This window comes from Elephantulus edwardii, unplaced genomic scaffold (genome assembly GCF_000299155.1).
Source record: "Elephantulus edwardii isolate Elephantulus edwardi_28Jun2011 unplaced genomic scaffold, EleEdw1.0 scaffold00068, whole genome shotgun sequence".
NCBI lineage: Eukaryota > Metazoa > Chordata > Mammalia > Macroscelidea > Macroscelididae > Elephantulus > Elephantulus edwardii.
In genome coordinates, this window is record NW_006399818.1 from 11,304,383 (window position 1) to 11,329,856 (window position 25,474).

Here is a 25,474-nt window from a genome sequence, read left to right on the forward strand (position 1 = left end):
CCAGGATGAATCTGTTTGTTTTCCTAGCAGTCCATGGTACCCTCAATACTCTTCTCCAGCACCACAGCTCAAAGGCATCAATTCTCCTTCTATCCTCTTTAGTCATTGTCCAACTCTCTCATGCATTCAAAGGCTAAATTAATAAATTTTTATTAATTGTCCAACTTTCAGATGCATAAGAAGCAATTGAAAATACCATGGCTTGGATCAGGCGCACTTTGGTGTTTAAACTGACATCATTGCTCTTTAGCATTTTTGAGATGTCTTTGACAGCAGCTTTCATTTTCAAGGGTCTTTCTGAAATCTGCACATATATGATGATAGTGTACATTCCCCCGCCCTCGAACATTTATTGAAAACATTTTATATGTCAGACCTGCTTATGAAGCCTTCTGTGCTTTGACTAGGGAGTTCTGGTGGCCTAATGGTAAAGAGTTGTGCTGCCAACTCAAAGGGACATGTTTCGAATCCACCAACTGCTGCTCCATAGGAGAAAGATGGGCAGTCTCCTGTGCTGTTTACAGCCTCTGAAAACCTACTGGAGGGTCAGCTGTGTCACATAAGAACAACAACAACAACAACAAAACATGCTTTAACTATTTTGTCTTACTAACAACCTTGTAAGAGAGCTATAATCACCGTTTCTATTTATTGGTGAGGAGATAGAGGCCCAAGGAGCTTCGTAACTTGACCATTGAAGCTCTTGTGAGCCGTGGCCGACAGAGCTGGGCTTCAAATCTGAACATTGCATCCAGAGCCAATGGGAAGGAGCTACCTCAGTTCCAGGAGGAGGGAATCTCTGAGAGAAAAAGGCGTATACACAACTCCTAGTTCTAGAGCCAGAGGTCACAGGAATGGGAAAGGAGCGAGACCGGGAATGGCTTTACTGCTCTACTGCAGTGTGGACGGAAGTTGTCTGCGGAGGCCTGGGTTACATTTGATGGTAGCGTACACCCCGTTCTCCATAACTCAACATTGTAAGACATGCAGATGCCACATTTTAAACCATCAAGGCCAGTCTTTAACTTTTGGGGAAGAACTTAGGTGGTTAGAAAGTTGAACTTTTAGTTCATTTCTTTATGAAATTATTACTATTATTATTATTATATCTTTGAACAAATCCAGAAGTATAATATCTTTTTAAAATTTTTTGCTTATAAAAATTTACTAAGAAGGAGATTAAAAGGGATCATTTCATCTATCAAAATGCTCCTTTTTTAACTTTTTTAAAAGTTGGTTTGCTTACTAAGTTTCTATTCATTATGTTTCACACTTTTCTTCGTTCACATTGTGATTCATACAGTCATTCTCATCATTACGTTTTAGAAAAGTAATCACCATTGGACTTTGCCCATTATTACCCTGTCTTTTCACCTTCCCATTTCCTACCCCTCTGCCTCCACTCACCAAACTGCAGCCCTGTGGCTTCACCCCTGCCCATCCTCACCCATCTGCTTCCCTGCACCCCTTGAGTTTCCATGTTTTTCTGGCTTATTCTCCTATTTTTACAATAATGGTCTTATGCACCATTTGTCCTTGTGAGACTGCGTCAGTTCACTCAGCACAGTGCTCTCCGAAAGTGTTTGCCTTGTCATTGTTCTCATAATTAGATCTTGACAACTTCCTCATTTAATGTCCGGTAACACAGTTTCACCCTGTTATGAATAATCCTCCTTCAGCCATTACCGCACACGAATTAGGGGCGAGAGGGAAAGAGAGCACTCAGATTTGCTGGTAGTTTTCCTTGAACGGCAGTTCACAGGATAATTCACCTTCCTGAGTGTCTGGTGCGGTGCCTACCTTCTTGATAGGTTCTCAGTAATCTGTGCCAATACTTTATTTCCCCTCAAGATGTTTCCTTTTTAGAAAGGACCAGTTTTCCAACATTCTGGTTTTCTGTTTCACTCTTATTTACTGCGGTAGCATCCGTTCTGATTCGTGGAAATCCCGTTGGACAGACATCTGTCCTGTGAGTTTCCAAGGCTATAAATATTTTGTTTGTTGATGGATTTTTTAGAAATTAATTTTAATGAAAGTTTACAGAGATTTTGGATTTCCATTCCTTCGTTGTTGCTCTTTTCTCCCTGCACAGCCTCCCCCCACTACCCCCGCCAAGTTCGCTCATCTCTTTGAAAAGTAAATAAAAATTCTTTCATTGTTATACAATCCCTCCCCCAAAGTCAAGGCTGTAAATCTTAATGATAGTAGCCTGTCTCATCTTACTCCCTCCGAGTGACTGATGGATCCGAACCACTGACCTTGAAATTAGCAGCCCAGAACTTACTCCATTAAGTCACCAGGGGTCCTCTTTCTTTACTATCCTTTAAGCTAACAAGCTTTTCCAAAATGGGGTCCAAAGAGGGGGCAGAGTTTCTTTTTCACCATATATCCGAAAGTCAGGCCTGACCAAAGAATCATTTCCCTTCTGAAGACCTTGTTGATGAGAATGTACAAGTACACAGTGAAAAAGACATGTTACACAAACAGCCCTGTTGGTCTGATAATGCCAGTTAGGGTTGATACGGGCACCAAGTTTACAGATAAAGAGCTTGGCAGATATGTTGAATTGGCCAGGATGGAGGAAGACACTTCCCACACAGGGCAAGTGGGAGGAAAGAAGACATGGAAATTCAGGATGTCTGTTTAACTTAGCATGAAGAAAATGGATCGTGGAAAGTACCAGGATTCTTGGAAGATTATGCCTGAAGGTGACTCGTTAGTACATGCTTTGCTTTTTGTTAAATTCTCCTTGCCTGTGTGCCTCACATTCCGAAAATGAAAGAGATTTCTTTTCCTGTAAGTCCTGTGAATTTATTTACCCCATGAGTTCCGAATTCCATAAGTTCTGTGAGATGTACCCACATTTTCAAGGAGGATTGTGTTTCCTGTCTCATCTAGAACTTCCCTAAATCTACACCCCTGTGCTTCATATAGGATCTGTAATTGACTAATAAAGTAGTGGTCATAACGTGTATTCATTTACTTAAGCATGAAAGTAAATGCCGAAGACTTGGCTGTTGCACAGTAAACCTGGTATGCGGGACAAGGACAGATTGATGTCCACCTTAGAGGGGCAAGGATTGGGTGTGATGGGTCTTGGAGTCTGGTCAACCTGGATAAGAACCTCAACAGACTGTTAATGCAGCCATATTGGAATGCACCCCAAATCAAGTAACAGATTTCTCCTTCCTTTCTTGAATTTGAACCAGGAAATTTTCTTAGAGAATATAAGATTTCTTTTTTTTTTTTTCCACCTCCCTCTCTTGGTTTCCATTCTTGTCTAGAGAATAAAAAGTCTTAGTATTAATGTCTTTATGCTTCGGTTTGAGGGTGGATGGTCTGATTGGAAAACACTGTTGGGAGATGAGAGGCTTGTTCTGAACTTCCCTTTGCATCTCAAGAGCAGTATATTTTCGTTTGATTGGGTGTTCACTTGGCGTGACTTGGGAAGGATTAATAGAGATCATAGGGAAGCAGCTGTTGTTAGGTGCCGGCAAGGCGAGTAAGACTCAGAGTGACCCTGAGAACAGCAGAGTTGAACCCTGTCCTATTCTTTGACATGCTCATTATCCTCGGATATGCCAGAGATGATGAAGATAGCACAGGATTGAGGAGCAAGAGACCTAAAACCACAAGCTGGATTGACAATGGACTCAAGTGTATCAGAGATTATGAGAATGGCACAGGACAGGACAGGGTTCAGGTATGTTGTTAATAGGGTCACTATAAGTTGTACTCTACTTTACAGCACCTAACAATAACAATGAGGGATGATAGAAGGAGAATTGATGCCTTTGAGCTGTGGTTCTGGAGAAGAGTATTGACTATACCATGGGCTGCTAGGAAAACAATAGGTTTGTCCTGGAGAGAGTGAAACCAGGCTGCTCCTTGGAGGCAAGGATTCTGAATCTCCATCTGACATACTCTGGGCATGTTGTAAGGAGTCTTTAGAGAAGGGACATCATGCTTCCAAGGGTGGAGGGACAGCGCAAGAGAAGACGATCCTGGATGAGATGGATTGATTCAGTGACTGGGGTTATGGGGCTAGGTGTGTCAGAGACAATTAGGTTGGCACAGGATAGAGCAAGGTTCAGAGCTGTTGTACGTAGGGTCGTGTGACTCATTGGCCCAACAACAATAATAACAACAATGCTTTCATATGAAATGTGTTATATAATCTTCATAGCAAGCCTACAAGAAAAATTATCATCCCCATTTTTCAAATACAGAAGTTGAGGTTGTATGCCTAAGGTAATGACGGAGTAGGGATTTTTGTCCAGGTTCGTCATGCTCCATCATATATATCGCTCTCCCCCACCTAAGTTGGACTTCATTCATTCCTTGTCTCCCCTACCAGGGGTGTTTTATAATAAACTACATTCTTAGTGTTTATTTTCACGTGGGGAAGGTTTTTATCCTGGGACCTTCTGTCTTTTGTTGCCCCCGAGTCATCTGGGACTCATGGTGGCCCGAGGCATGCAAGAGTTAAAACAGTGCCCTAAAGTGCTTGACAGAAATAGGTCGCCAGCTTTTCCTCTTTAGGTACCTCTGGATGGACTTGATCCGTTGGCCTTAGTGGCTCCTTTTTTCCAAGAAGCGTCGTATCTGTGATGTGATGTCTGCTGGTCGGAGAGGAAAGCAGTGAGTGCGTGGGTGTCGATGTGGACGGAACTAGGGATGGTAATGGCACCTCTGTGATTTCTCTGCAGGAGCTCGCTGTCCCAGTGGTCCACGACGGGGGTGCCCTGCTGGCCTTTGTCTGTGGCGTTGTGTACACGCTCCTACAGTCCATCATCTCTTACAAATCGTATCCCCAGTGGAACAGCCTCACCATGTGCTACATCCGCATGGCCATTTCTGCCCTGTCCTGTGCAGCTGTCGTCCCCAGTATCCTTTTGCTGTTTGTTGATGTCCTCGAGAAGGTGACTCCTACCTCCTGAAACAACCCATGGAAAAAAGCAAAGGTTCACGAGTACATTTCCACGGGCTTAGGAGAAAAGCGTAAATCATTAAGAAACTCTTGACCTTGTCTGGTTAGATCAAAAGAACATTTGGGGCATGATGGTGAGAGGAGGGTGGGATACCGGAGCCACACTCCAGTCTGTTGATTTTTCCTTCAAACAGGGTGGGCGTCATGAGCCTGGTGAAAATGTTTGTTTTTCTTTGTAGTCCTTAGCTAAAGATGTCAAATATTGATATTACACTTAAAACGAGAGCCCTGTGAAGTGTCAAGAGGTCAGCCCTTCCTCTCTCACTGCACTATGGCGATAAAGAGATAGCTTAAATTATGTTTCTATATTAAGAGTCACTAATGAGCTCCACACCAAGACTTTCTACACTAGGATAGACTTCTGGTTTATAAATCTATCTATAATCTATAGATTCTATAAATCTATAGATTTATGGATTAAAGACCTATGGTTTCTTTTTTATTTTAATTTTTTTATTGTATTATTTTTATGTGTACCGTCAAATCAGATCTGACTGGTAGAGGAGGAGATTGCCTCCTCCTTCTCCAGCAGAGCATCTGGTGGATTTGAACCACGTACCTCTGGGATTGCAGTGCAGCATCTTGCCACTAGGCCACCAGAGCTCCCTTATGGTTTCTTTTTATAATCAACAACTTCGATGGTATAAACCTGTTTGTGATTGGCTGCTAACCTGAAGTTTGCTGGTTCAAACCCACTCAGCAGCTCCTTGGAAGAAAGATGTAATGATCAATTTGCTAAAAGATTGCAGCTTTCTACAATCTTTCTGCAAGCTTTCTGCTGAGTGTTCCCCTCTCAAACACATGGGGTCGCCAAGATTGGAGTCTAATGAATGACAATGTTAAAACTTTTTTTTAACAAAAATTACTGTTTTCCTTTTGAATTCCAATTAAGTAATGTACAAAAAAGAAAGAAAGAAATGAAGAAAGAGAGTCATTCTTGTGTCTTCTGGTTTGGAGAAATTAAAGCTCTTCCCTTTATGTTTCACTTTTTCAACAGATAATTCACAAAGCTTGGCCACTCTGTGGTCTTTAAAAGGGTAGAAAGTTTCCCATCTTTCAAAATACCATCTGTAATCATATCAGAAAACGTTGCAAAATCTTTAAAAAAACTCCAGCACAAAGCCCACTCACCCAAAACTGGTGACTCATCCCAGATAAAAGGAAAATGGGAGCTATTTTATCAGCAGTTTGGACTGGGGCTAGGGTTCAAAATGAGCGAAACTGAGTGCAAACATATCACATGATTCGAATATTAAGCTTTGCATTTCTCTTTAGAATAGAAACTTCACAACATTTAAAGCTTAAGAGTGGTTTGGGGTTATTCTCTCCTTCTTGGGGAAGGAAATTTTTCCGTTACACAATTTCCAAGCACAGAGGAACCAAATGCCTGGTATTGAGAAATTGCCCAGCAGTGTATGTACTCGGGCTCCCAAGATAAGTCTTTCTCAATTTCCTTGTCCTTCTATTTATGACATGCTTTCGCTCCAAATAAATCTGCTTAAACCCATTAGCTTTTGTTAACGGTCAGGTTTATAATGCACTGTAGTCCATTGCCTTCGAGTCAAAACCAACCCATATCTGACCCTCCAGCCGGTTTTCAGGAGCTGTAAATAGCCCAGGAGCATGTCCGTTTTCCTCCCAAGAAGCAGCTAATTTATTGGACTTGGCCTGCTTTGGATTGGCAGTGCAACTCCTTACTATTACACTAAAGCTCCCGCAGATGGAGAGTTCTTGTTTGCTGTTGAGTCAGAACTGACCCATAGCTGACCCTCCAGCGGGTGTTCAGATGCAGCAGATCTCACAGGAGATTGCCCGTCTTGCTCCCATGGATCTCCTGGTTCTTGTTGTAGGAAACCTTTTTTTTTCTTGCTTCCAGCCTTAGAGCCAGATCTCTTGATACTAAAATCGGTGAGCGTTTTAGCAAAAAAAAAACAAAACCACACCCCAAACAAACCCCAAACCAAAAAAAAAACAAACAACAAACCCAAGCCCATTTTAATAGTTTCCATTTCTAGCAGGATTTGTATCCCCAAACAGAAATTAGTTGTAGCTCGGTGTCAAATTGACTAGAATGAATTGACTCCTGTTGAGAGTCTTGTTTTAAGTGTGTGATTAGTAGTTAGATGCTGTTGAGTCACTGTCCGGGCCTGCCCCATTCTTGCAGTTGGGAGAGCCAAGCCCATTGCGTCAGTGCACACTGTCATTCCATCTCATTCAGGGTTGACGTCTTTTTTTTTTCTTCCCCCTGAACCTCTAATCTCTTAAACATGTTGTTGTTAGGTGCCATCAATGCCTCTGACCCATAGCAATCCTGTGAACAGCAGATCTGAGCCCTGAGCTCTCCCGTGTCACCCTCACACTTCCTGACACACCAGAGTCCATTGCAGCAGTCACAGTGTCAGTCCATCTGGTGGAGGTTTTCCTCTCCTTCACTGACCCGCTACCTTTCCAAACCTGATGTCCCTCTCCAAGGAATAGCCTCTCCTAGCAGCCTGCTCAAAGTATGTAAGATTAAACTTCAATAGCTTTGCCTCCAAGGAGCAGCACTTTCTCCAAGACATTATCTGTTCTTTTAGCAGTTCATGGGATGTTCAGAACTCTTCTCCAGCACCCAACAACTCAAAGGCATCATTTCTTCCTGTGTCATCCTTATTCACTCTCCATGAGCTTAAACATGAGTATAACTTAAAACATGGCAAAAATCTTTAAATATTTGCCAACTGGCTTCATTTTGCAATTGGGAAACAAAGGTCATGAGAGTATCAAACCTCAAAGTCTTTCTTGCTGAACTCAGCTTCCAAGGCTTTCTGAAGGATCTTCAGAATCACAGACAATTTCCTGTTCACGACACGTGTTATCAGGGGGCCTCTTGCATCTTCATCTTTGTCTACCCTAGTTCGTTCTTAGTTTGTTTTGTTGTTGTGTGCCGTTGATTCATAGCTGACCTCTCAGCGGGTTTTCAGACGCAGTAAATTGCAAGGGAACAGATTGGCCATCTTTTTCCCATGGAGCAGCTGGTATATTCAGACCATGTGCCTTTGGAATCGCAGCATAGCTTTTATCACTAGGCCACTAGAGCTCCCTTACTGGTTTGCTAAAGCTGCCATAATGGTTTCATCACTAGTAGATGATCTGGCATCTACTTCCTAAACAGCTTGCTTCTGGAAACTATGAACTTTGATAAATGTCGATAGTTGTAGACGGACTTCAAGCCTTTTGTTCATAGTGTTGCTATGAGTTGTGCTCGACTCAAAGGCAATCAACAACAACAGATAATCTTAAACAATGGAATTTTATTTGCTCACAATTTTGGAGCCTAAAATTCTGAATTCAGGGGGTCAGTTCAAGCTCTTTTGTTCTTTTATGTACTAGTAATATTGATTATTCCTGCGTATTCCTGCTCTGTATGTGGCATCTCCTCCTGTGTGTGTGTGTGTGTGTGTTTCTGTATCAATACACACCTTTGTAAAGTGTCACTCAGAAACTCATTAGAACTCACTCCACTCCTGTATGACCTCATTCTAATAAAATAAAACTCCAGTTTTCAAACTGGGTTACATTTACGGGTCTGGGAGTTGAAACTCAAGCATATACTTTGGGAGACATAGAACATAGTTTAGTCCATAACACTCCCCTGCTTCGTAACACTCCCATGTTGTTGTTGTTGTTTGGCAACATTGAGTTGAATACAACCCACTGGAACTCGACTAGCAGCAGATCAGAGCTGCACCCTCCTGCTCCGTCCTCGTGATCTTCACCATCTCAAACCCAGTGTTGCCGTCACTGTGTCGGTCCTCAGGATCCTCTGCTCTTTTCACTGACCCTCTCTCTTCCTCAGCAGGTATCTTCTTCCAAGGCTTCGCTCTTCCTGACCAACATGTTCATAGTGTGTGAGACACATTTTTATCATCCATGCCTTTGAGGAGAGCTCTGGTTGCACTACCTCCGAGATAGATGTACTTGTTCTTTTGGGAGTCCATGGGATATTCAGTTTTTTCACGACCACAGTAATTGCAAGGCATGGATTCGTCAGTCTTCCTTATTTATTGTCCAACTTTCAGATGCATTGGAAGCAGTTGAAAAGACCATGGCTTGGAGCAGGCACACCTTAGTCTTTAAAGTGACATCTTTGCTCTTTGGTACGTTAAATTGCTCTTTGACCGTGGATTTTCCCACTGCACTGTATCTTTTGATTTCTTGACTGCTGCTATTATAGCTGGGATTAATACTCCCCTGTGTCTGGCTGTATCCTTCTTTTGTACTCATCCCTCTCCACCTTCTCTTTGTAGAACTGAGCTGTCTTTCCATTATGGTGATGGTGGTGGTGGTGATGTACTGGTAACTTGAATAGGACTCATAGCAACCTTGTGAACAACAGATCTGCATCCCGTTAAATCCTTTGTCATCCTCCTCACCTCTGACACACTCAAGCCCATTGCTGTAGCCACAGTGTCAGTCCATCTCATTGAAAGTCATCCTCTGTTTTGCTGACCCTCCAGCTTTCCAAGCATGTTGTCACTTTCCAGTGAATAGCACCTCGTAACGGCGTTCCTCAAGTATGTGAGACAGAGCCTTGTCATCCTTACTTCTAAGGAACACTCTGGCTGCAGTTTCTCCAAGACCTGTCTGTTCTTTAGGCATTCTGTGGGATATTCAACACTCTTCTCCAGGACCACAACTCAAAGGCATCAACTTTGCTTCTGTCATCTTTAATCATTGTCCAACTCTCATATGTATAGCAAGTAATTGAAAAGACTGTGGCGTGTATCAAGTGTACCTTAGTCTTTAAACTGATATCATTGCTCCTCAGTACTTGGGAGAAGTCCTTGATGGCAGACCTACCCATTGCAACATGTCTTTTGATTTCTTGATTGCTGCTGCCAAGGATGTTGATTGTGGATCATAAGATGAAATAATGGACATTTTCAGTCTTTTCTCCATCTGTCATGATGTTGCTTATTGGCTTGTGGGTAAGGATTTTTATCTTCTGGAGGTTGAGATGTAATCTATATCGAAAGCTGTAGTCTTTTATCTTTCTCAGCAAGTGTTTCAAGTCTTCCAAGGGCAGTGGCGCAATGGCTATACACCGGACTGCTACTTAAAAGATTGTCATCCAACCCACCGGCTGTTCTGAGTGAGAAAGACCTGGAAATCTGCTCTGTAAAGTGTACAGTCTGCTCTGTCCCCTAAGAGTACTCTTGAGTCCAAGTTGACCGCTGGCACGTAGCCACAACAATGGCACAAACAATTAAATGCTCAAATATTAGACATGAGTTTGGTTTGAGCCCACCCAGAGGTACCTTGAAAGACAAGTGACATCTTTTTCCAAACGATCACGGCCTAGGAAACCGTACGGAGCAGTTCTCCTGCACGCCACGGGTCAGAGGCACCTTCAGCATTAGCAGCTACAACAGCAGCCACGCGTGCATGTGTTCACTGCCTGGTTCAAAGACTGCGTGATAGCCACGGAAAGAAATGCAAAACTTTAAATTAGCACAGCTTGAAAGAACAGGTTTGACATTAGGTTAAAGGAAATACAGCTCTGGGGGCTTTAGAGTAAGGAGTTACACTGTATTACACTGTAGACCCAAAGGCACTTGATTCTTCCTGTGAGATTTGCAGACTCTGAAAACCGCTGAGGATCAGCTTTGAGTTGACTCCGGCTTGATGGTAAGTAACAACAACAGTGTCACTTGGTTCTTTTTAAAAATGTCCTTGTGGGGAGGAGTTGGCAGGGAGAAAAGTGCAAGAATGAATGGAAATTAAAAAAAAAATGTAGCTACTTGTTGTTATGTGCCATCAAGTCTGCTGTGACTCAGAGAGACCCTATGTACCTACCACAGGTCTAAACCCTACTCTGTTCTCAGCCAGTCTCACTGTATCCGACACACCTACCCCATTATCCCAATTACTATGTCAGTCCATCTCATTCTGCACTGTCTCTCCACACTTCTAAGCATGATGTCCTTCTCCAAGGACTGGTGTCACCTGGCCACTTGCCCAAAGTAAGTGTGACAGAGTTTCGACAGCTACTAGAAAAGAGACAACTTCACACGTGGCTTACGTGAGACTTCAGTGGGTTAACACAGTCTTTGTGCTCCACCCCTGCCCTCATCACTGCCTTCACCCAGTTCTGTTCTGATTAGATCATTTTCCCTTGGGTCCAGCACCGAACCATTTTCTCCTCTCTGTGACACTCTTGGAAAAGATGGAGTCAGCAGGAGAGAAGAAGACCCTCGGTCAGATGGATTGACATGGTGACTGCAGGAGTGGGCTCAGACAAGGTGGAAAGGGTGAAGATGGTTTTAGATTCTACTGTGATTAACAGGGTCGCTGTGAGTGGCCGTGGACTTGGCAGCACCTAACACAACAACAGCGTGGCACCGCCTCCTCTCAGACCCCCTCAGAAAGCTGAGACCAGGCCTGAAGCCTTGGGTTCTCTTTGCCCCCATTTGGGCAGGATACCAAACATAAAAGATGGATCTAAAGCTCAAACAAATGAAAAAATTGAAAGACCTTTAAACTCTCAGAAACAAAAGTATGCCAGTGTCATGACCTTAGAATCATCTATGCTTTCTACTTCTCAGTTTGAAAGTGGTGGTGGTGTTGTGTGCTGTCCAGTGAAACTGACTTAATAGCTGACCCTCCAGTGAGTTTTCAGGGGCAGCAAATCACATCAGAGGAGATTGACCGTCCTTCTTCCACGGAGCAACTACTGGCTTCGAATCACTTGTCTTTGGGATTTCAGTGCAGTTTCTTAACACTAAGCCACCAGAGCTCCAAGAAGTGTTGAGCATTGCAAAAAAATGCATGGAGGGTGGGGGATTGCAGGGGAGGCAGTGTTAGACACTCCTTTAGAGGAGGCTCTAAACTTTGCTGTGACTGAGGCTCCACTTTTTGATTTTTTTTTTTTTTTTTTACATTTTGGATATTTTTATCAAAACTTTTTAAACCCACTACCAGGCTACTCCTTGGAGGCAAGGATTCTGGGGCTTCGTCTGACATACTTTGGACATGCTGCAAGGAGAGACAGGTCTTTAGAGAGGGACATCATGCTTGGGAGGGTGGAGGGACAGCGCAGGAGGGGAAGACCCTCTATGAGGTGGATTGATTCAGTGACTGGGGTAATCGGGATGAGGGTGTCAGAGGCAATGAGATTGGCACAGGATAGAGCAGGGTTTAGGGCTGTTGTACATAGGGTCGCTGTGAGTCGCAAATGACTTGACGGCACATGACAACAACAACCTTGGAGCCAATTCCGATTCCTATCATTCGATCCTCTGGGGTTTCAGAGTTCACGTTAGTCTTTATGGGAGGAGACTAGCCATGTTTTCTCTGGTGGAGGGGCTGGTGAGTTCGAACTATTGACCTTTTCTGATTAGCAGCCCAGCACATGAGATTGAGAGCATACTTCTTCCTCTGTCTTTCTCTTTCGTTTCCTAAGTTCGGTCAGAGTGGTTCTCACTGTCCATGTGTTGACAGTATTGTCTGTGGAGAGATGTATCTTCAGTTCCTGGAATGAGGACATTGGCTTGTCTTTCATCATCCAGGCCTTACGGAGAGGATATCGTTCTGATTTATAAACCCTTTGGGCCTCGATAGGAAGAGCTCCACCTAATTAACAAGAGCCTGTGTTTTAGAGATAATTGTTTGACTTTCTGTGGCTTGTTTTTGGATCCTGACCCCATTTGTGTCAGAGGACATCTGTGCTCCAGAAGGTTTTTACTGCCTTTTTTTTTTTCCTTTTTCCTTTTTTTTTTCAGAAGACCACCAGGCTTCTGGATGTGTTTGAACTTCCAGCCTTTTAGTTGTTAACTAGCCATTGTTAACTAATACAATGTATTGTCTGTCTGTACCTCCTGCATCAGCAGGAGTTGGAATTGACTCAGTGTGGGGATACTTTCTTGTTTGTGTGTCTGCACTTTGAAATGCTAAATTTCCTTGAAAGCTGGTATTTCCTTGGAAGTGGTATTTTAGGGAAATGTATTTTCATTCAGAAGTAAGTATACAAAAAGAAATGTATCTTGGGCTTGTGTGTCTCATACAATTTGACCAGTTTTAAATGGTCAGATGAATAGGGAACACCCAGTTGGATGCATACCTCACTTTAACATTTTGTTTTCTACCTATATGAAGACTCACTCCTAAGGAATGATTGACTTTTCTATGTTGTAATTTAACGGCTCTCACACCTTAGTTTAAGCTTTGTGATCAGAAGCAGCTAATATCATTGGTTTGACTGCAGGAAATGCTGGTACTCATATATCTTAATAAGGTATACTAAGTGTTAGAAAAATCACTTCAACTTCAATGTTAAAGGATCTATCTTCTTTGGTATTTTCCTTAACAGTTTTGTTTTCTTTAAGTGATTGTCTGCGCTTCCCTAATTTCTATAACCAAACTGGAGTGGAATCCAAAAGAAAAGGTAAATTTTCAATCTTTCTCACTATGATCATCGAACCTAGCTATTTGCAACTGTGTCTGGGTCAGGTTGGAAAAGGGTACTGCTGTCTTCCAGAGCACATTGCAAAATGTAGAGTCAGTATGTTATATAAACAGCTTCTTGTTGGTTACCTTCAAGTTTGACCCTCACAAACTAGAGACAAGGGGACGAAATGCTGCTCGGTCCTGTCAGTTCACATGATTAGTTGTAGATTGGACCATTGTGATACATAGTGTTTCCATTAGGTGATTTTTGGAAATAGGTTTCCATATTTCTTCATAGTTCCTATTAGCCTGGAAGCTCCACTTCTAAGCTTGGCCAGCTTCACAGCAACACACTATCTACCATTGGCAGACCCTGGGTGTTGGCTGTGCATGGGTCTGTTGGCTCGAATTGAATCTTTCAGTATCAAGAAGAAAAAGATTCTCACCACTGGGTGAATGAGCAGCACCGAGATAAGATGGAGAAGAGATTGAGGTTGTTAACACTTTTAGCTTGCTCGGCTTCCAATCAGTACTCTTGGCATCAGCAGTCAGGAAATCAAAAGTTAACTTGCATCCTTTCCAAAGAGCTAGAGTAATGATGTCAGTTTAGGGACTAAGGTGCGCCTGATCCAGATGAGTCTTTGCACTTACTTGCTATGAATCAGAGAGCTGGACCTTGACTGAGGGCCACAGAAGAATTGATGCCTTTGAATTGTGGTGCTGGAGAAGAGTATTGAACTTACCGTGGATCACTAAGAGGTCTGGATTGGACAGGGTGAAAAACCAGGTTTCTCCTTGAGAGGCAAGGATTTTGAAGCTTCATCTCATACTTTGTGAGAGGAACCAGTTCTTGGAGAAGGACATCATGCTGGAATGGTGTGGGGACAGCGCACGAGAAGGGGACATTATATGGGATGGATTGACAATAATTGAGGTAATGGGGATTGATGTGTCAGAGTCAGTCTGACAGGCTCAGGACAGGGCAGGGTTCAGAGCTATTGTACATAGGGTCACTATGAGTCACAAGCACCTTGATGGCACATAACAAAAACAACGATACTAGGTTCTACCACTGAACCACAACCACTTTGTGATGGAAGCAGTGAATGTGCTTGGCTGCTAACCAAGAAGTGGGTGGATCGAGGCAACCCGTAGGCACCTCAAAAGAAACACCTGCCTCCCCCATAAGATAATAGTAATTACCTACTATAATAATAATTACCAATTGAAAATCCTGTGGCACACAGTTCTACTCTGAGACACATGGCGTCACCTTGAGTCGAAGTTGACTTGATGGTAGCTAGTTATAATCAACTTGGACCAAGAGGCAGTAGTCAGAACAGAGCAGGGTAACACTGCATGGTTCAAAATTGGGGAGGGTGTATGCCAGGAATGCATCCTGTCTCCATACCTTTTCAACATGTATGCAGAGCAGATTATCCGAGAGGCTGGGCTCTATGAGGAGAATTGTGGCATCAGGATTAGTGGAAGATCTATTAACAATCTGCGTTATGCAGATGACACAACCCTGCTTGCTGAAACTGAGGAGGACCTCATGCACTTGCTGCAAAGGGTCAAGGACTGCAGCCTTCAGTATGGACTGAGGCTCAATGTCAAGAAGACAAAGATTCTCACCACTGGACCAGTTGGCAGCGTCAGAATGGATGGCGAAGAGATTGAGATTGTTCACAGCTTCAGTTTGCTCGGCTCCACAGTCAACACTCTTGGCACCAGCAGTCAGGAAATCAAAAAGCGTATCGCGATGGGAAAGTCTGCTGTTAGGGACCTCTCTAAAGTACTCAGGAGCAACGGGGTCTCTCTGGAGACTAAGGTGCACCTGATACAGGCCATGGTATTTGCAATTGCTTGTTATGCATCAGAGAGTTGGACAATGACTAGGGAGGACAGAAGGAGAATTGATGCCTTTGAGCTGTGGTGCTGGAGAAGAGTACTGAATATACCATGGACTGCCAGGAAAACAGATTCATCTTGGAGAGGATTAAACCAAGCTACTCCTTGGAGGCAAGGATTCTGGGGCTTCGTCTGACATACTTTGGACATGTTGCCAGGAGGGACAGGTCCTTGGAGAGGGACGTCATGCTTGGGAGGGTGGAGGGACAGCGCAGGAGGGGAAGACCTCCTATGAGATGGATTGATTCGGTGACTGGGGTAATCGGGATGGGTGTGTCAGGGGCAGTGCGGTTGGCGCAGGATAGAGCAGGGTTTAGGGCTGTTGTGCATAGGGTCACTATGAGTCAAAAACAACTCAACGGCACATAACAACAACAACAGCCCAGTTATTTGGCAGTGTAATTGGGACATGCTGTCAGGAGTCCTTGGAAACAGACCTCGTGCTGAGAAAGGTGGAGGTTCAGAGAAATCAAGCAAGACCCATGACAAGGTGGAGCACCACAGTGACTGCTAGCAGTGGTCTCAATCATGTTGGAGATATAAGGATGGCACGGGGTAGGGCCAGGCTGTTCACAGGGTGGCTGTGAGTCATAGCTGACAGCAGACAACAACAGATAGAGTCATTGGAGTGTCTAGGTGGTGCAGTTCAACACTTGATAGCTGGCGGAAAGGTAGGTGGTTCAAACACATCCACCCACCTTGGAAGAAAAAAAAAAACCCGAATGACTACAACCTTGGAAACCCTTTCGAGTAGTTCTGCTCTGTGTACGTATGTTGTCATGAATTGGAATTGACTTCATGGCAGTTGGCAACAACGGCAATAGTGGCTTGAAGTAATTAGCTACCAGAGATGATACGGTTCTGGGTATTATTTTTCATGCCGAAATAAGACTGCTTGCTCGTTCTCTCATTGACTAAACATGTTTCCTCATCAGGTCACTTGTTTAAGGTAGGGAAACAAGATGAAGATGTATGGAGTCTGGAGGAAGCGTGGGATGTTAAAAAGAGGAGGCCAAGGCCAGCTCTAGTACCCTGGGTAGTTTTATTTCAGTATAAAATGAGACTTAAATGTAGCCAAGGCTAAAACCGGGAGAGAGTAGTTTCTGTGAAGCCTGTAGAGGGCGGCAGAGAGGCTTCAGGATTGAGGAGGTGACAAGAGCAAGCTTTGCAGGCTTTTGAACAAGCAAGGAAAATGTGCTGTGGGAGGAGTTTTAGGCACCAGCAACTCCTGGGATAGATTAGCGACGGGAGAAGGGAAAGAGGAGCTACTCAGGCGTGGAGAAAGGCATTTACTAATTCTGATTTCAAAAGAATAAATATTTACTTAGGTTGGAAGTACTAGAGGAAAATTTTTGGATAGATGCTGACGAGTGACTAACTTGAGAGTGAAGGCGGTTGAAGAGTGGAGGGAGGACTTCCAAGTTCTCATTTGGGGAGAACCACAGTGTAAGTGGTTACAGACCGAGAGATAAGGCCTCCACCAGGGTGAGATGATGTTGTGGGGGATGGAGGTATTAGAAGCATTGCTTGTGAGACAGGGTGACTAAGGTTCTCCAGATCCAAGCGGAGTCTATGTGAAGTAACGCTGCTAAACCAAAGGTGCTTTGCTGTGATGCTTTGAATCTGTCAGAACACATGGGATGGAGTGTTTGAAAGTGACTCATGAAATTGTTGTTGTTAAGTGCTGTCGTTGCCTGCGACTCATAGCGACCCTATGCACAACAGCCCTGAACCATACTCTGTCCTGTGTCAACCTTACTGTCCCTGGCACACCTACTCTCATTATCCCAGTCACTGAGTCAGTCCATCTCATCGAGGGTCTTCCTCTCTTATGCTGTCCCTTCACCCTCCCAAGCATGACGTCCTTCTTCAAGGACTGGTGCCTCTTTGCAACATGTCCAAAGTATGTCAGATGAAGCTTCAGAATCCTTGCCTCCAAGAAGCAGTCTGGTTCACCCTCTCTAGGACGAACCTGTTGGTTCTCTTAGAAGTCCATGGTATATTCAATACTTTTTCGAGCACCACAGCTCAAAGGCATCAATTCTTCCTCTGTCATCCCTAGTCATTGTCCAGCTCTCTGATGCATAGCAGTAATTGTGAAGACTATGGTCTGGGTTAGGTGCACCTTAGTCTCCAGACTGACATCGTTGCTCTTCAGTACTCTGGAGAGGTCCCTGACAGCAGACTTTCCCAGTGCAATTTATCTTTTGATTTCCTGGCTGCTGGTACCAACAGTGTTGATTATGGAGCCAAGCAAACTAAAGCTGAGTCATGCAGTTAGATACAGATAATGGTGGTTTATGAAATGCTGTGCGAGGAGGTGCATGGGGCTCCGGGAGAGAACAGAGTTCATGAGACCACCAGAAGCTCTGTTATCAGGGAGCAGGAGGGGGACTGCCTCTATCAAAGCTGAAATAAAGGGCAGACGTCACTGAACAAAGAGAAGAACCAGAGGTGAATGGGAGAGTCAGCTTTAGTCGTTGAGTCTCTACCTTGAGTGCAGTTCTGTGGGTGGGAAGGGCGGCCGTGGTACGTAAAAGAGCCCTGCGCTCACAAGGCTTGTGTAGTTCAGTAGGACAGTTAGTCAGTTGTTGACTGCCAAATGGAGCACTATGAAGAATAAAAAGAATACAACCAACACACTGTGGAACTCACTCAGCAAACAGTAGACAGATCTGTATCTTGAACATAGGAAACAACACTGTTAACCCAAAGATAACACCTCTGGTGGTTTGAATCCACCAGCGGCTCCGTGAGAGAAAGATGATCAACCTCCTCCCGTGTGACTTACACGACGGTCAGCTAAGAGTTAGTTCTGACTGAAAGGCAAGGCTAAGATGAGCAGTAACTCCGGGGAGACTCCCAGCACTTAGAATACTCATTCACACAGGATTGCAGGGGCGGTATTTGTCCAGGAAGGGAGAGAGGGAAAGGTTAACATAATGGAAACAAGAACTATGGAGAAAGAGTGAGAAGAGTGATGGTAGAATGTAGGGAGTGTCATCAGTGTCTTAAAATAAAATGCATTTGACTGGAAAATGCCACCTGCTCTGTCAACTTTAACATCATCCTCATCAAATGCACTGTGTGAATGCAGTTGTTGTTACTGTTGTTGATTGCCTTCGAGTCGAGCACGCCTCTTAGGGACCCTATGAGCAAAAGGCCTGAAGCCCCTCTACAGCTATCGACATTTACCAAAGTTCATTAAGTTTCTGGGGGCATGTGGTTTAGGAAGTGGATGCCATTGTAGCAGAAGCTATTTATTGTTACCAGAAAATGAGTTTGTTGTTGTTACGTGCTGTCATTTTGGAACTGACTCATCACTGACATTCCAGTGGGTTTTCGGAGGCAGTAAATCACATGAGAGGAGATTGCCCATCTTTCTCGTGCAGACCAGCTGGTGAATTCGAACTGTCTGCGTTTGGGTTGGCAGCACAGCTCCTTTTCACTAGGCCACCGAGCTCCTTCAGAGACCAAGAAGAGATATGAATTACTCCAGAGGCTCAGGCAGTTTTTCAAGGGGAAAGGAAATGATCAACCACGGTGCATAGCTGGGCAAACAGTCTTGAAGAACGAAGTCTCAGGATGTGGCAATAAAGGGAGTGAGTCACTGATGTTTTTCAAAAAGCATTTCGAGAACATTTGGGAAATGGAACCAATTACAGGAGGCTTAAAAAAATGGTGAGAGGAAATGGTTCATTCACAGGTTTGCCGAGCTCTGTGCTGGAGTGGAGGTGAGAGACGATGAGAGATACTATGGAGGCCAGAGGAGGCAGTGGGAGGGACAGGATGCTCTGAGCAGGAAGCCAGCAGAGAATAAAGGGGAGACTGAAGATGATGGTGGGAATGACCCAAACACGGGCTCAAAGTTCTTCTGTCAAATGGAACTTTAAAATGGTCAAATCATCCAGTACGTTATTGATGTTACGTGCCGTCGAGTCTCCTGTGACTCAGTGGCCCTGTGTACAAGAGCCCTAAACCCTGCTCTATCCTTCGCTAATCTCACTCTCTGACACACCTACTCCCATTACCCCAGTCATTGAATCGCTCCATCTCAATCGAGGGTCTTCCACTCTTGCACAGTCCCTCTACCCTCCTAAATATGATGTCCTTCTCCAACGACCAGTCCTTCCTTGTAACATGCCCACAGTGTGTCAGACTAAGCTTCTGAATCCTTGACTCCAAGGAGCATTCCAGCTTCACCTTCTCCAGGACAAACCTGTTTGTTCTCCTAGCAGTCCATTCAGCACTCTTCTCCATCACCACGGCTCAAGGCATCAATTCTCTTTCTGTCATCCCTAGTGACTATCCAGCTTCCTGACACATAGCACACAATTGCAAAGACTGTGGCCTGGATCAGATGCACCTGAGTCTCCAGCCTGAGTTGTTGCTCTTCAGTACTCAGGAGAGGTCCCTGATAGCTGACTTTCCCAATGCAATTTGTTTCTTGATTTCCTGGCTGCTGGTACCAGGAGTGTTGATTTGATGATTTATTCATTTCAAATATCTTTTTTTTTTATAACAAACACAAATGCAGGCTATACACATGGATTTCACCAGATAGGATACATAGGAATCAAATAGATTATATCTGTGGAAAGAACCGCTGGAGAAGCTCAATATCAACTATGAAAACTAGGCCAGGATCTGATTGTGGAACAGACCACCAACTACCCATATGCAAGTTCAAGCTGAAGTTGAAGAAGAAAAAATCAAATCCATAGGAACCAAAATTTGACCTTAAGTCTGGCCCATGCAGATTTCAAAACCATCTCAGGAACAGGTTTAAGGCCTTAAACACCAGTGAGTAAAGACCAAATGAGCTGTGGGAGGATAGCAAGAATATCGTCCATGAAGAATGCAAAAGATCATTACAAAGAACGTTATTACCAGGGGGGAAAATACCACTTCTCTGAGGTGCAGGACACGAGCCGCATTTATTGTTGGCTGCCATGAAGTTCACCATGTGCATAGCATCTCTCTGAAGGACAGATCTTAAAACCTTGATCCTGCACTATCCTCACAGTCTCGCACATGTTCAAGCCCATTGTCAAAACCACCGTGTCAGTCCATCTTGTTGGGAGTCTTCCTATCTCTTCTGCCTTTCTCACCTTGTGTCCCCTTTCAAGGACTCGCTCCCCCTGATAACATGCCCCAGGTACGTGAGAAGAAGTTTCACCATCCTTGCCTCTAAAAGGAAGAACACTTTGGCTGCACTTCCTTGGCTGTCCATGAAATAATTCAATACTCTTAACACCACAATTCAAAAGGTGTTCAATTAATTCCTTAAGGTGAACTTTTTCATGTAGGATAAGCTCCTGTGTATTTCACTATATAGCCACGAGGGGGAGAACTTCTCCCACAAATCGAACAAAAAACCTGAGCTGCCCCGAAGAGCACGCACATCAAAGGACATCCAAGCAGTTAAACATTCTTTTTACTCTCTTCTGTCTTTAAAAAACAAGAAAAGTACCTGTTTTCTGTTTATCCGTAGCTCACTGTCACTGTGGCACTTTTGGGTTGTCATTTGTTCTAAATATCAATGAATGCAGAAAAGCCTAACCACCATCACCCCGCCCCCAGACCCTTCTACGTTAATTTCACTGATTAAGAGAATCACTGAAGAGACCTTGGGTGGCTCAGATGAGTGAGTGCTGCCCGAACAGATGGCAGGTGGCATCCATTCAGAGGCACCACGAAGACGGGCCTGGTGTTTTGCATCCTGACATCCGCTGGAGCGCTTGTCTGCTGCGCTCGCTTGGGGGCTCCAGTGACTCAGAACTGACTGAGCCGCCTCCACTGCCACCGCTGACTGATGCCTTTGAATCACAGTGTTGGCGAGGAGGATTGGATATCCCACGGACTGCCAAAAGAACAAACAAGTTTCTCTTGGCGGAAGTGCAGCCAGCTTGCTCATTAGAGGCAAGAATGTTCCAATTTCAGCTTACATACTTGAGCTGTGTTGTCAGGAGGTACCGATTCTTGGAAAAGAGTCGTGCTGAGAAAGGTGAAGGGTCAGAGAAAGAGAGGAAGACCTTCAACAAGATGCATTGACGGTGACTGCAGCAGTGGGCTTGAATTTGGCAAGGGTCATGATGGGGCAGGAGAGGGAATGTTCTGGACTGTTGTTCATGGGATTGCTGTGAGTCGTACACGCCCCATCACTTAACAATATCCACCATCACCAGCGTCACCAGCTCCCTCCACCTCTCACCTTCACCACCCCCGGTACCCACTCGTACTCTCCCTTCTAGAACCTGCCATCACTGCCACCCAGGACTCACCATTTCCCCCCCCCCCACTACCATTGCCCACCATTGCCACCACTCACCTACCATCTCCTACCACCACCAGCAAGATTGTTTTAAAACAGCACATTCCAAAGGCTCCCCTGTTGGAGGAGGTGAAAAGTCTAAAGCCATTGTCTCATCTGACATTGCTAGGAGTTTAGAACTTTTATCTACATTCATGTGCAGGTATTGAACTAGGACCAGAAGAAAGCTCTTTGTCTCCTTGAAATAGTTAATAGTTCAGTGCTATTTCATGAAGATGTTAAAGAAATCCCTGCATGGTTTCTGTCTCTGTTGTTGGAAGCCCTCGTCTCTGTCCAGGGATGCTGTGGGATTGATTTCCCTGGTGGTGTCACCAATGTGAAGATACCTCTGGTGTTTATCTCCTCTGCGTGGCCCGGGGTGGGGGTGGGGGGGCGCGCAGTGTGGAAGGATGAGAGCATCCAGCAGGAGCATGATGTCTGTGAGCATTTGGTGGGGCTCAGTGGCGTCTTGGAATGAAAATTGGGTCCAGTAAAGTAACAGTCACCTTAGAACGGAGCTGCTTCCCTCTACATTTGTTTCCTCAGGCTGATAAAGTATAGTAGGGAAAAAAAAAAAAAGGCAAGTCTTTGTTTAAAATCAAAGATGGAAAACGGACAGGCCAAAGCCCTCATGTGGGCTTAAATTATGTTGCATACTAGCACATTTTGTTTATCCAGTGTTTAAAATGTTTTGAAATTAGTTTCTAGCATTTTATAAAAAGAGCATCACACACACAGATACGCATGTGGGCTTTTTCATCTCTCTCACACCCAGGGCCCACTTCAGTTTGGTGAGAAGGGAAATAAACTGTTCTCTCTCTTCAACATTGGCAGTTTTGTCTTTTTATTCATAATCTGGCCTCCCTATAGCACTGAGTCTGAAACCTCTAAGTCATTCTCATGATGCTTGCCATCCACTGATCACTGCCCAAGAAGGTACAGTTTCAGCTAAGATGTAGACATCTTTTATTAATTATGTTAATGTTTTGAATCACTGTTTTCTAAGCTGACGTTTTCTACAATGACAAGGAAACCCCAGAAGGGAGTGGTGATCGGCCACCAGCTTCATCTAAAGCTTTCTCTCCTTTGGAATAACAGCTCGTGCTCTCACTGGCTACTTTTAACAAAAGTGTTTCCACAGATAGAAATAATCAATTGTGGAAGATTGATAGAGTTGGCAAAGGAGAGAGAGAGAAGAGTGGAGATTAGTGAATGAATGGTCAGGGTGAAGAGAGGGCAAGGCACAGGGAGATTTGATGAGACCTAATAAATGGTATTAATCATTTGTAACTAAGGTGATAAAATGTGAATGATGGACTGAAAGCAAATTTTTTTAAAAAAGCATTTTGTCCCCCACCTTGAGTTTTCAGCAGTGCTGAGCAACTTAATGTTACCTTTGGAAGACTATTTTGTCCATCCCAAGTTTGCCTTTCCCTTAATTTTATGGTGGTGGTGCCTTTTGAAGTCAAGCAAGCTGTCTTAAAACCAGAGGGAGTTAGAGCCACGGAGAAGGTCCTAAGGCATTATGTCCAAGGCCTGCGCGGTGCAGGGCTCTGCACAATCAGCTCTGTGGCCTTGTCACATGCATTTCCTCGGGGATGTATTTCTACTCCGTGGATCACTCCTCCCTTGAGGTTTTCAGCGTGCCGCATACCCTAACTAAGTTCTGTTTTGCTCTCAGGATTACATGTATCACGTGGTGAGCGCTATCTGTGAATGGACCGTGGCCTTTGGCTTTATCTTCTACTTCCTAACCTTCATCCAGGAGTTCCAGGTTGGTATTCAACCTAGCACATGTCGTCAGCTGCCGCAACTGAGCGTCAATAAGAATTTCTTGCACTTAGAAAAACAGAAAAGCACTATCGTTTGTGTTTGGTGTTTTTAAACTAAGACTTGGTTCTTTTCTTTGAGCACTTTTAGGTATAGAGAAGCAGAGCAAAGTACAGCATTCCTCTCCTTTGTGTGCTGTTTTGACATCTTGCACTCCTGGAGTACCTACCTTTGTTACAATTTAGGAGCCAGTAGTGATCTGTTATTAGTCACTGAAGCTCGTAGTTCACGGAAAGGTTCACTCTTTGTGTTGGTCAGTCCTGTGGGTTTTGACAGATGATGCATCATGTCAGGTCTACTATTTCCATACCCCACAGTAACTTTGTAACCCTCAAATGCTGTGTGCCCCACTTCCTACCCTGTCCTCATATTTTTAAAATTATTATTAATTTCAATGTACATCTATAGAGATTTTGGAATTCCATTCATTCATTGTTGCACTTTACTCCCCACCACCCCCACCCCACCCCCAGTTTGCTCCTCTCCGTGAAAAGCAAAAGAAAAACTCCTTCATTGGTATACAATCTCCCCCGCACACCCCCACCCCCACCCCGAGTATACTCCGCTCTGCAACCCTCATTCCGGACTCTTATGATAATCATAATGCTCTAAAATATATTTCTTCTAAACTATTCTCTCCCTCATCAGCTTCAATGCAGTAAACATAATTTATCCAGATTTTCTCAGTCTTACCCTCACCCCAGTGTGTTCTCATATTTTTTCTAAAGTGTAAATATTCACCTTTCCTGAGACTTAAGTACCTTCTAGCCCTTCAAATCATTGGAATTTTCATCTGTCCTCTGTTATGTTTATAGTCATATATCTTAGCTATTTTCTTTTGGAAGAGGTCACACTTACTAGTTCCAAATGATATAGTGTGTGTCTTTTGAAATAATATAGTATGTGTCTTTTGAAAAATGAAAGTATATTGTAGGAGAAAAATAATCCCAAAGCAGAGAGAAGGTGGGACCTTATCAGATTTGGAAATTGAAAATATTGTATTTTGGAACAAGCTAAAAGCTAGAGAAAGCCAGGGAAATTCTTTAGGACCCACTGAAGCATAGCACAGACCATACATCATGAGATGTTGTCTCTCTCTCATTCTCCTTAAAATGTATTTATTTTTTGTAGTTGAGAACACACAGCAAGGAGTCCACCCCTGGGAGTATCTGTGTGTAAAATCAGTGACATTGCCGGCATTCCTGGATTGTGCAAACATTTTCACTCTCCTTTTCTGAGTTCTTACTCTCCCAGTAACACAAACCCACTGTCCCATAAGGTTCCTATCTGATCTTTTGAGCTGCTATTGTCAGTTGGATCCCAAGTAGATAATTCTTAGAACAGCGTAATGCTCAAGGCAGACATTCTTTTACTAGTTAAGCTAAATTCTTGTTTGGTTTTTAAGAAGACTTTAGGGGATATTTTTGGTATAAAGTTTAAAGATTATCTCAAGGCAAGAGTTTTGAGGGGTGTGAAATGGTCTCTTGGGGGCAAAGCTGTTGGGCGTTTCGTAGTTGGCACTAGAATTGTTTACCTTCCTTCAAATTCTTTTTTTTTTAAGAGTGTCACCCTAAGGATATCCACAGAAATCAATGATGACATTTGAAGAAAGAAGAGCTGTATCTCAGTCAATGTCACTGACAGATTCTAAAAGTAGTACAGAGGACAGACGTGTTTCGACGCTGCCCTGATTCCAGCGCATTCGCGGCACACTCAGGACTTGAAACTCATTAACAAACGATTCCCAGTTGTTGTACTATTTCCAAAGGTATGTTTTCACAGAGAGCGTGGAGACTTTTTATGATGCTCTAGCACTTTTTTTAGAATTTTCTAAATAGATACTTTTTTTAATATATTAACTGATTCATACAGAAAAAAGATGTTAACCAGTAATGAAGAGTGCTTATTTTTGTACAAGATTGCTTCATTTTGTGTGATCCATCAAGATACACTAAATGAGGGATTTTAAATGTGTAGTGCATTCATGTAAAAGTAAAATCAGG

At 43.7% G+C, this 25,474-nt stretch overlaps 1 protein-coding gene across 1 annotated transcript in view; it reads left to right on the forward strand.

Annotated features, from left to right (window-relative positions):
- DRAM1 (DNA-damage regulated autophagy modulator 1) overlaps positions 1-25,077 on the forward strand; it is an 84,963-nt gene extending 59,886 nt beyond the window's left edge. The window contains 4 exon segments of the mRNA XM_006888539.1: positions 4,710-4,887; positions 13,357-13,415; positions 23,323-23,415; positions 25,033-25,077. Coding sequence (XP_006888601.1) covers positions 4,710-4,887; positions 13,357-13,415; positions 23,323-23,415; positions 25,033-25,077 — 375 coding nt within the window.
- The last annotated feature ends 397 nt before the right edge of the window (positions 25,078-25,474 follow it).